The 10,627-nt window shown below is 34.1% G+C and overlaps 3 protein-coding genes across 4 annotated transcripts; all 3 read right to left on the bottom strand.

The window, feature by feature from the left end:
- Positions 1-82: 82 nt before the first annotated feature.
- Positions 83-2,936, bottom strand: LOC106340055 (beta-fructofuranosidase, insoluble isoenzyme CWINV2). The gene is made up of 6 exons (XM_013778924.1): positions 2,656-2,936; positions 2,464-2,472; positions 1,358-2,376; positions 969-1,216; positions 578-692; positions 83-366 (listed from the first exon to the last, which is right to left on the bottom strand). The coding sequence occupies exons 1-6, from the start codon at positions 2,846-2,848 to the stop codon at positions 172-174; spliced, it is 1,779 nt and encodes a 592-aa protein (XP_013634378.1). The 5' UTR covers positions 2,849-2,936; the 3' UTR covers positions 83-171.
- Positions 2,937-4,025: 1,089 nt separating this feature from the next.
- On the bottom strand, positions 4,026-5,126 carry LOC106340535. The gene is made up of 3 exons (XM_013779402.1): positions 4,966-5,126; positions 4,583-4,783; positions 4,026-4,486 (listed from the first exon to the last, which is right to left on the bottom strand). Exons 1-3 carry the CDS (start codon positions 5,006-5,008, stop codon positions 4,230-4,232), a joined length of 501 nt encoding a protein of 166 aa, XP_013634856.1. The 5' UTR covers positions 5,009-5,126; the 3' UTR covers positions 4,026-4,229.
- A 1,303-nt stretch (positions 5,127-6,429) lies between these two features.
- LOC106341172 lies at positions 6,430-7,575 on the bottom strand. Of its 2 annotated transcripts, none has more exons than XM_013779987.1 (4): positions 7,280-7,575; positions 7,124-7,189; positions 6,976-7,032; positions 6,430-6,898 (listed from the first exon to the last, which is right to left on the bottom strand). In XM_013779987.1, the coding sequence occupies exons 1-4, from the start codon at positions 7,329-7,331 to the stop codon at positions 6,504-6,506; spliced, it is 570 nt and encodes a 189-aa protein (XP_013635441.1). In that variant the 5' UTR covers positions 7,332-7,575; the 3' UTR covers positions 6,430-6,503. The 2 variants fall into 2 exon arrangements, with proteins under 2 accessions (XP_013635441.1, XP_013635442.1); XM_013779988.1 differs by having other exon boundaries at positions 6,976-7,034; positions 7,129-7,189.
- Positions 7,576-10,627: the final 3,052 nt, after the last annotated feature.

Raw genomic sequence — 10,627 nt, 5'->3', positions numbered from 1 at the left:
AATAAGTCTCTTCTCTATAATATTTGTCACAGACTCTCTCTTTCTTATAAAAAATAAATGAATTTTATCAATAAGTCTCTTCTCTATAATATTTGTCACAGACTCTCTCTTTCTTAATTATAAAAAATAAATGAATTTTAATAATTAAAGAAAAAAATAAAAAGAATGTGATCATTTAGCTCCTTGGTTCATTTTCTCGGGCTTCTGCATGTTCCATGCGTTGAGGCTCTCAACAGTCACAGGCTGTGACCCATTGTTGAAGACAAACAAATGAGCGTTGTCACCTACAGCTTTGGTAGGATACACTCGAGATGTTATCACTGTCTTTCCTTTTGCTCCAAAGCTTTCCACGACCGAGTGATCAATCTGCACAGATTATGAATTAGTGTCATATCCTATAAACTATGGCATCTATTATTTTAATTTGCAGATCAATCTGCACAGATTATGAATTAGTGTCATATCCTATAAACTATGACATCTATTATTTTAATTTGCTTTTTTTTTTTACATCATTTTAATTTGCGTATGTATAAAGTATTATTCAGAATAAAAATGAATAAATTTGTGAACGTACCAAACTCCTTAAAGATATCTTTCCGTCGGCGAGATCAACATCGACAAAACCAGCAAACGAGGGTTTGTACATCTTCTCCGTGGAGTCAGTGCCCGTGTCTCCTTTGAGAGTTGAACTGTGTATGTATGTATATATATATATATCAGATTAAATATTAGAAAAACCAAATTAAAAACAAGATGGTTTTAAACGTAAAAGTGAGTTTTGTGTATATATATAGTATATATTTATATATTATGATAGATTGATAGTCTAGCCATAATATATATGTGGATTCTGAAAAACGCAAAAAACGTGGCGTTCAAAGTTTAAAGATGAAAATCCCATAATAGCTAAATAAAAATATCAACCCAAAAGAGTGTAATATCGTTAAAGAGTTATGAAAACATACGGCTTGGCATCAGAGCACATGAGGACCTTAGGCTTGTTGGTTGTGCCATCTTTGAAGACTCTGAAGAAGACGGGAGTGTATTCTTGTAGGTCAGACGTAGCCAAGGTGATCAGACCAAAAGGGCCAACCCCACCAGTCACATTTGAACCCTTCAAATTACATAAATCTAGTGGTTTTGTTGCAAAACTCGCGTCAAATGTTTCTGCCTTGTCTAGACTTCCTACGTTGAATGTCACATCCACATCAACCTGTATTTACGTTCACATTTTAGGAGTTATGCTTTCATATATAATAATTTGAAGGCCAAAACGAATGTTTCATCTGGCTATGTCTTACATTAAGTATAAATTGTTGAGAAATTATACATAGTATAAAAACATGATAACTACCTGGGCCGGGGTGATCCCTTGGACCTCAAAGCGTTGACCCATTTCTATTTTCTGGTTGTTCATTTGAACATTCTTTCCTCTCAACGACTCGATTTCTTCAATAGGCCAAAACACGAGTTGCTTACCACTAGAGTCAAGCAAGACCGTTCTTGGGATAAGCTGAACACCGGCCCAACCCTTCAAGGTATCTTCCACAGCACTATCAGATTCATTAGCCCAACCCCAGAGGATTCTTCTGTTCTTCGTGTCATCAAAGAATGTCTTTGACGCATAGAAGTTACCATAATCTAGTCTCAAACCATCCCAACCATCAGGAGTGGTACCATCAGGCTTGTAACGATCCTTCTTAGTATCATACGTTCCAAGAGTGTAGTACTCGTACCTGGTCAGGTCCAAGCTAACCTTCAACACATGCTTGGTGTTTGGACCGTCATAGCTGGTGTCTAAACCGGTTTTCTTGCCGATGGAAACCGGGAAAAAGTCGGGACATTCCCACATACCGGTTGCTTTTCTAGTGTGTACGGGACGTTTAGTTTTGACCCATTTCTTGAAGTCACGACTTTTGTACATATAAGCAATTCCTCTACGCTTGTTCTTTGAGCCCACAAGCATTCTCCAGTGCCCATCTTTTTTGTTGAACCAAGCAGTTGTCGGGTCACGGAAAGCGGATCCATTCTCGCCATGGTCGGGTCTTACGATAGGGTTGTCGTCGGGCTTGATCCATTTCTTGAGGTATGGGTCGGAAAGGTCTTGGGGAATGGCATAATTTTGGATCTGAGTATGGTTCTCGGTGATACCAGTGTAGAGGATAACCGGTCCTTTTCCCGGTACGTTGGTGGCTGAACCGGACCATGTACCATTGATATCAAACCATTTGGAGGGGTAAATAGCCGGTTCAAGAGCTTCCCAATTGATCAAGTCCTTAGAAACTGAATGAGCCCACACAATGTTACCCCAAACCGCACCTTTGGGATTGTATTGGTAGAAAAGATGGTAGATTCCCTTGTACACCATTGGACCTGTTTTATTTTAGAATATTGTCACATTACAATCGTATAATGGTTTTTTTATTAGTTTCAAAATATATAAAAATAAGATGGACTTACCATTTGGATCTGTCGGAGTCGAGAAAGGCCACCAAAAAGATAGTAACAAAAAACAACAAACCAAAGGAAAACAATGGTTAGAACAACAATATGTTTTGGTTACATCAACAATTAAAAACAATCATTTTCTTTTCGTTCTTATTATATTTTTCTGGAATAAATATGAAGATTGAATAACTTTTCACAGCATACCGTTAATCCAATGGCGTGGAGGTTGAAAGTGAAAGCCGGTTCTGTGAAGATGGCTCACTACCTCTAACGATGTTGATTTAGATTGCATTTTCTTGATAACTTTGTGAAATGCATTGACGCCATTGATATCATTACTGCTTATATTGATTAATACAAGCAATAGTAACAAAGAAACAATCTTTGAAGCACTCATTTGTGCATGAAACTCTATGATCACACCGATTTATTTTGTTTTATTTGATTTGTTAATAAATTTATTATGCGAGTGGAAACTCTGTGATGAAGAGAAATAGATTTTGATGCGATGTTTATAAAGAAGAGAAAGGAGGCAAAAAAAATATTGCTTAGAACTTTGAAGATAATCTTAATGATCCGAAAAATAATCTTATTCTCACGTTAAAATTAAGTATAATGTGCCATGGCTGTTTTACCTTTCGTTGTTTTCCTTATCCATTTTTAACAACTTTTTTATTATTTCAAATTACAAGTCAGCTATTTTGGTCAATGATCCATATATAGTTTTGAGGGTTGCCAAAACAATGACTTGGTAAAAGTTGAAAAGACTAGATAAGACAGATAAATTAAGTAATATGCGAAGAAAGACGTAGATAATCCAAAGTAGGATACCATCTTTGTTATTTTCCTTACATTTGATCCGTGCAGTGTTTGCAAGCTGAAATTGCATTATTTTCCAGTGTAGATCCTCTCAAATGATTGTTGTAGATAGTGAACAATCGGTAAATATGTTTCTTTTACATTCATATTTCAGTTACAAGCAAAACTACGAACGAGCCATACAATTTCAGTAAACAATTACAAAAAGTGAAAAGAACATTAATGAACCAAGAAAATCAAATCATTCAGTTCGAATGACTTTAGGTGTAGAGAAATAGCACTTTATCTGAGGGATTATGGTTCTGTTGAAGTGCAAAGCTACAAGAACTCAGATGGTGAGGATGTGTTCTTAAAATTATTTGTGTGCTTTGATCATGTGTTGAAAAGGTCTTGGAAAGCTACATGTAGACAACTGATTTATTGATGGAACATTCCTGAAGTCTAAGGCTCTTAACTAAAAGGTACTTTTAGTCATTTTACAATTTGGTTTGATTTTAGATATATGATTTTTTGGTTTGATTCGGTTGTTTTTTTCGTTCCAACATGGGAGAGGAAACTTACTTCTAAATAAAATTTGGATCTAATTATAGTTAAATTAAATTATAAGGAGTAAATCGAGGTAATATAGATAACTTTTTTTCTCTCGACAAATGTCCTCGCGGCTGTAAAGTAGAACCCACCACATCTGAAACGTTAATGTTGTGAAATCCAAAGTTATGAAAGCAAAATGAAACATATAGAATGAAAAAATAACATAACCAAATCCATAGTTTTTGTTTTTTATTGCTTTTAAGTTAAAATCCAAGGTTTTAGCAACAGAAAATCAAAGGAAAGATGCAAGAGTTTAGAGATAAACGAAGCAATATAGTGAGAGAAAGCTTGTTTGATTTTGTCTTAAGAATTCACCAAAGACACAGGCTAACTTTGGCTGGTATTTCTTATGATCTCTTTTCTGTAATCTACTCTCTCTTTCTCCTTCTTTTCACAAATCGCAAAAGCACTGTCAACAATTTTTTCCCAAGGTGGAAGCTGAACTTCAGAGGAGAATACTGCTGCCTCAACAGCTGATGGCTGACATACAAAAGACTGAAAGCGTCGATGATGGCTTTGTCTTTTGATAAATCTCCAACAATTAGCAACATATTAATTGGTGTACCACGATTAAACAGAGTGTCACCGTATAAGTCCACTAATATCTGCTCCAATATTGTCGTGTCTTTAGAACCGGAAACCATATATAAACATATCATCATCAAGATACAGTGACACATGTAAAAGAGAGAAAGATTAGAGAAAGGATTCAATAACATACGAGGCAGGCCACAGAAGTCAAATGTATGATTAGTAGGAACGAGTTTGTCCATATCAGTGTCGCCATATAGCCTCAAACACAATTCACCATAGTAATTCATGTTCATAAGGGTCTGGTTAACGCTCTCACTTATAACTCCTGCACCGAGGCCATCAGGTTTCTGGCAAGCATTGATGTCCCAGAAGGCTATTGTTTTTGCCCCTGCGAACAGAAACGAAATAAGTAAATTACGAAATAACAATTGCCCATCGTATCCATTAGTTGGTGAAAACCTAATGGTCTAGTTTTTTCTAATCAACGAGAGATAAATTTCAAATACCCAAAAAAAAGAAAAAGGTAAAAACTGAAACAATAGGCAAGATGACAATCTAGAGAGAACTTACTGATGAATCGACCGTCCTGGCGACTAGTCCTCTTAATAGACATCGGCGAATCAAGGGAGGTGGATAGAGGAGAAGATACAATACGAGAGATACGAGGGGAGAAACGCCGTCGAAGAAAGATTACTCAGAGACTATTCTCTAACCCTAGCTGCTCTTATCGATTATTTATTTATTAGTATCATTTTGTCTAGGTTCCACTTCCTTCTTTTTATATTTTAAGAGCGACGAAAAATAAATTTCAGCAGTTTTCCCTTTTTCCAACGATAATAGCTAGTAGTTTTTTTTCTTTTCAGAAACATTTCTGTTCTTTAATTGTTTATTATTTTCTTTCTTAATAATATTTTCTCGGTTCCACCATTTACCCTTTGATAACGATCAGAAAATTTTAAGCATTGTTTCAGAAAAAACATTTTCTAAAAAAATACTGCAAATGTTTACGTGTATCCAAAATTACGAATACAATTTTTCTATCTTTTCTACAAAATTATATTATGAAAATAAAAAAAAATTATTTCAATTATATTCTAGTCACAATTTAATTTTAAAAATAAATTTAATTACAACTTTTATACAATTTTTTAAAAATAAATTCAAATATTAATTCAAAATTTGTTAACTTAGTTATAAAAAGAAAATATCAAAATGAATGTAATACCTTATTTTCAAATAGGTAATTCATTTATTTTGATTTATTATATTTATATCTAAATTAAAAAAAATGTGAAATAATATTTTTTTTCTTTTTCATAAATTTTTTTTAGTTTTGACCTTTATTCTCATTACATAAAGAAACTCCTTTTAGAAATACAATGAAGTATATATCAATTTTATTTTAGTATTATTTACAATAATAACTTTGATTTATAAAAATTTCATAAAAATTATTATTTCACTTCCAGTTTTCTGTTTTATCTTTAAATAATACTTTTATAAATAATAAAATAAATAACAAAACAATTACTTTCTAAATTTTTATCTCTATTATATAAAATCTTTCAAATTTAAAATATGATATTTTATAGTATATTTTACTATTTTATATTTATAATTAAATTAACATTTGTTGGAAGCTAGATCCCGACTCAATTAGAACGCCACCAATTTTGCTAGCAAAACTAAAATCATTCGACACCCTGACAATGCCAGAAAATCATGAGTTATTTCTGGTTTAATAGTGTATAGGAAGAAGTAAGACAGGATGAGCAATGCACGACCCCTAGACTAAATTGTTTAAGAGGTACAAAATCTATTGTACGATGAAAAAAAAAGCATTAAAACTCCAGTCTACTCTTTCTAAGGCTAAAGAGAACAATGGAAGGATTTTGTTTTAAAGAAAATACAATAGAGTAATTTAGAAATTAGATGATTCAAAAGTCTGCACTAAATTGATGCACAAATGAAAAAACAAAATAATCAACTTCATTTCCCACAATAGGGAAGATACTAATTCATCAAGTACACAAGTTTGATTTAAACAGACATTGGACCAAAATGACAAAGATACCGAGCATTATTAGAGTCGCCACATTTAAAAATCCTTAGCTTGAGGCCATTCTACCCAGAATGGTTGTAACAATCAGTAAACAAGCCAAGCCTCCAACGCCAAAAAGATAGAAGTTTACAGAAGAGTTTTTGGCTTCATAATGAAAGTTTGGAGGTTTCTGTTTGCGGATAGGGCCTTCTCCAAGTGATAGCTTTTCCCACAGCCAAATTCTTCTTCCAAGCCTAAATAGTATTTGTGATGCTTGGTTTTCAGGCTGTACAAAGGCAACATTGTACCCTGAAGAAATCAGATGCGTGAAAACACCAACGAATCTGTACTCATGTTCTGCGACGTCTCCGACAACTAGTATCAAATTTGCTGGTGGATGATTATTAAGTGCCCAGCTGAAAACGCCAGTAATCAACGCACCATATCTTTGGTGTTTATCTCCTGAAACAAACATACACATACAAAAGTTATTGATAAACAGAAGAAGAATTGAATTGGTTAATTAAACGGGAGTTCACCTGGCTCTATGAGATTCATCACAACTGCAGGTGGGCATTCACTTCTTGAAATGATATCTATAAAACAAGCGGATCTTAATTAAATAAACCGGATGTTAATTAAATAAACCGAGAGATCAAAGATACAGAAACATGGAATTCAATTCACCTTCGGCGGTTTCGGTTTCGGGTAATTCATTTTCATAGATCTCTCCTGCACCATTGTAATCCAAAGCTGGAAGCATATATATAAACAGCGGATCTCTCGATTAGGGAGATGATAAAAAAAGAAGAAAGAGACGGAGGAGTGTCTTAAAGAAGTCACCTGCGGTTGTGCGATAGACCACTTTACCGGCGGATGAGTCAAAGCCAACCATGATATCTTCGGTACTTCCATACGCAAATATGGACGTCAAACCATGGTAACTTGTATTCTTAAGAGCCGATCGTATATTCTTTGAAACTGAAAGAGCGTCAAATATGGACGTCCCAGAAGACGCCCGTCTTAGCCTTCTCGAATAGCTCAGCGACCATGGAAATCGGTGGGAAATGATAGAGAAGAAGTTACAAGAGAGAGGCGAGAGAGATGAAAAGATGAGAGAAGCTAGGGCTTTAACCTAATCTAACAAAACGCATTTACATCTTGGTAGTCGTGGTTGTTACGAGTTTTAACGGATTTTCATTTTCTTATATTTGGTTCAATGCTTATATTAAATTGTGTTTGTACCTTGTAAAATACTTTTTTATATTGTTGTAAACTTAAGGATTTAGAATCGTAAGTTTCTGTATCATATTAATGAATAACTGTTCCATTTATATAGAGTTACAAGAGAGATAAATGGAAATACAATAATAGAAAAGATTACAAATCATAAACATAAACGAATTAGGAAATATGCAAGTTGTAGCCGCCTCTCTCCTCTCCAAGTCTCGCGGCCGCGTCTCTCTCTCTAGGGTTGGACCGTGTCTCTCTCTAATTGTATAGGCCGGTTATGGACCGGGCCGGTTATGGACATCCACCAATTGATTTATAACACTTTCCCTTGGATGCCATTATCACTTAAATTATATTCATCAACATATCTCCTATATTTTGTATCCCTAATACATCCTTTATCTCCTCTCGGACTGAGGCAACCACTGCAAAAAAAAAAGTTTATAATACATCACTTAAATAAAATCACATACATAAATGATATTATTTTAAATTATTTGTTAGTAAATGATACAAAATATATTTTGTAACATCAATTATCATAAATGATGTGGTTATTAATTTATATGGTATCATTTCGGTATAACTGATACAAATCTATATTAGTTTACATCATTTGCAGGAATTGATAGAAAATAAAACTTAACATCAGTTAAATAATTGATACATTTACTAATTTGTATTAGTATTACTTAGCAAAATGATACAAAAGTAACATCATTTTGATAAAAGATGCAAATTTGATATCACTGATAAAATGATACTAATAATTTAAATTTTGAATATTAATAGGGGGATTTGCCAAAAGTGACTCAAAACTTGATCTTCAATACAAAAGTGTACTCCAAATTCAATGAAATGCAAAAGTAACCCAAAAGGCCTAGTGAAATTACAACAGCCCCCTTATGAACAAACAAAATACTTGTATTCAGTTTTACCATTATAACCCCCGTTAGAGAAGACTTACAAAGAAGTCTTCTCTATGATGACTTCTTTGTAAGTTTTCTCGTTCAGTAGATCTTAAAAATAATTTTATAATTTTATAAAAAAATATTTTGATGGGTAAAAAATTGAAATCATGTAATAATAAACATTTCTCAATGATGTAAATTTAGTTCATCTGAAATTGAATTATTTTCAACATAGATGATTGAATGTATATTGGCTCATGATTCATTGGTTTAGGGTTTGGTAACATATGTTATAGTATTGTTATATATCTTTAGGGTTAGATTCTAAAATCTTACCTTCATTTTTTTTTTTTCAAATTGACCCATATATGTTTAGTAACTATCTAATAACTTGATTTAAACACTTTCTAAGTTTCTTTAAGTTTAAGAAAGTGTTTTTTTGCATAGTTAATTGATTTTAGGGTCTGGAAGACTCACATAAGACTTAAAAAAAAGTCTTCCGATACATCCCGCCTAAATTTTAATAGAATTTAGGGTCCCCGCCTAAATTTTGAAAAAATTTAGGTTTTCTGCCTAAATCAAAAGTCTTCCATAAGTCATCCAGGAGTTTTCCAGATGAAGTCTTCTCATAGATTAGATCTTAAAAATAATTAATAAATTTTATAAAAAAATATTTTCAAACGGAAATAGTCAAAATCATGTATTAATAAACATTTCTAAAAGATGGAAATTTAGTTTTACTGAAATTGAATTATTTTTAACATAGATGAGTGAATGTAGATTGAGTCATGATAGTATTTGGTTTAGGGTATGGTAACATATGTTGTAGTATTGTTAGGGTTAGATTTTAAAATCTCATCTTATTTTTATTTTTTTTTAATTTGACCTATATGTGTTTAGTGACTATCTGATAACTTGATTTAAATACTTTCTAAATATCTTAAAAGTTAAAGAAAATATTTTTTGCTTAGTTATTTGATTATAGGGTCTGGAAGACTCACATAAGACTTCCTAAGAACACAGAAGACTTCTTAGTCTTCGGACATATCCCGCCTAAAATTTAGTAGAATTTAGGATTCCCGCCTAAATTTAGAAAAATTTAGGTTTCTGTGGGAACCGAAATTCGCACTGTCAACTTTCGTTTAAATAAGGAAAGTTAGGAAAACCTTAATTTCCCAGAGGTCCCGGATATCTGTTAAAACACACGCCAAGCAATCAGAACACGCAACTAAAGACGAAAAGAAATAATAAATAATAAAAGAGAGCAAAAGGAGTTTTATTCCGAATCCGCGTATGAGCGTTACAACAAGGTAGAAGCCTTGGCTATGAGAGCTGTCGGCGAGATTCCTAGTTCTAACAACCTAAGACTGCAAAACCTAGTTGAGTCGCAGCTCGAAATAACAAAAACGGAAAGTTGCCTAATTGCTCTAAGTGCTAAGTTTTGCTTAGAGAAAAGTCCTCCCCCCATGCCTCTCGCCTAGAACTCCTTATATACTGGCTCCAAAGTCGGTTTACGCTTTTCCCCTTCTGCCTTAAGCCGTCATAGCATAAAAATGGAGATATTCTATTTTTCTCCGATCTTCGTAATTATCTTCAAATTTTTGTATTTATCCGCGGGAACTTGACATTTATCTTTCCTTGCGAACCAAGCGTAAACCGTCCCGCGGCTTACGGGTCTTTGGTTAAGAAATCTTAAGTTGGGCTCCGAGTCATGTCTTAGGTCCCTTTGGGCCATTTTCCAACTCGAAGCGTTTATTACGGGTTCTTTCTATAAAGAACAAACTTTCCGCGGTTTTCACGATAAACTTTGATCGATAACTTAGAATGGCGCGGGATCGCGAAATGGGTTTGCTACGGTCTTCGGGAGATAGCATCGAAAGGTAGACGAGGATGCATGGACTAATGGCGTATCGTTGTTTCGGAAGAGCTCGGTCGCTACGTAGCGACCGACCCTTGGCTCGGGCTCGGTCGCTACGTAGCGACCGAGCGAACGCTACGTAGCGACAGAGCGAGCGCTCAGGCTCGGTCGCTACGTAGCGACCGAGCG

This window comes from Brassica oleracea, chromosome C4, assembly GCF_000695525.1.
Source record: "Brassica oleracea var. oleracea cultivar TO1000 chromosome C4, BOL, whole genome shotgun sequence".
In the NCBI taxonomy this organism is placed as follows: Eukaryota; Viridiplantae; Streptophyta; class Magnoliopsida; order Brassicales; family Brassicaceae; genus Brassica; species Brassica oleracea.
Note: the sequence above shows the minus strand (reverse complement) of the source record. Positions and strands in the feature narration are given on the sequence as shown.

What these genes read in the sequence shown, in the direction of transcription:
- LOC106340055 (XM_013778924.1), bottom strand. Translation starts at nt 2,848, where the DNA reads ATGAGTGCTTCAAAGATTGTTTCTTTGTTACTATTGCTTGTATTAATC. An exon ending in ATGTGCTCTGATGCCAAGCC is followed by an intron (nt 693 to 968) that starts GTATGTTTTCAT and finishes ATACATACACAG; the next exon opens with TTCAACTCTCAAAGGAGACA. An exon ending in AGATATCTTTAAGGAGTTTG is followed by an intron (nt 367 to 577) that starts GTACGTTCACAA and finishes TAATCTGTGCAG; the next exon opens with ATTGATCACTCGGTCGTGGA.
- LOC106340535 (XM_013779402.1), bottom strand. Translation starts at nt 5,008, where the DNA reads ATGTCTATTAAGAGGACTAGTCGCCAGGACGGTCGATTCATCA. An exon ending in CCAGGACGGTCGATTCATCA is followed by an intron (nt 4,784 to 4,965) that starts GTAAGTTCTCTC and finishes TTCTGTTCGCAG; the next exon opens with GGGCAAAAACAATAGCCTTC. An exon ending in TGACTTCTGTGGCCTGCCTC is followed by an intron (nt 4,487 to 4,582) that starts GTATGTTATTGA and finishes CCGGTTCTAAAG; the next exon opens with ACACGACAATATTGGAGCAG.
- LOC106341172 (XM_013779987.1), bottom strand. Translation starts at nt 7,331, where the DNA reads ATGGTTGGCTTTGACTCATCCGCCGGTAAAGTGGTCTATCGCACAACC. An exon ending in GGTCTATCGCACAACCGCAG is followed by an intron (nt 7,190 to 7,279) that starts GTGACTTCTTTA and finishes ATATGCTTCCAG; the next exon opens with CTTTGGATTACAATGGTGCA. An exon ending in GATGAATCTCATAGAGCCAG is followed by an intron (nt 6,899 to 6,975) that starts GTGAACTCCCGT and finishes TGTTTGTTTCAG; the next exon opens with GAGATAAACACCAAAGATAT.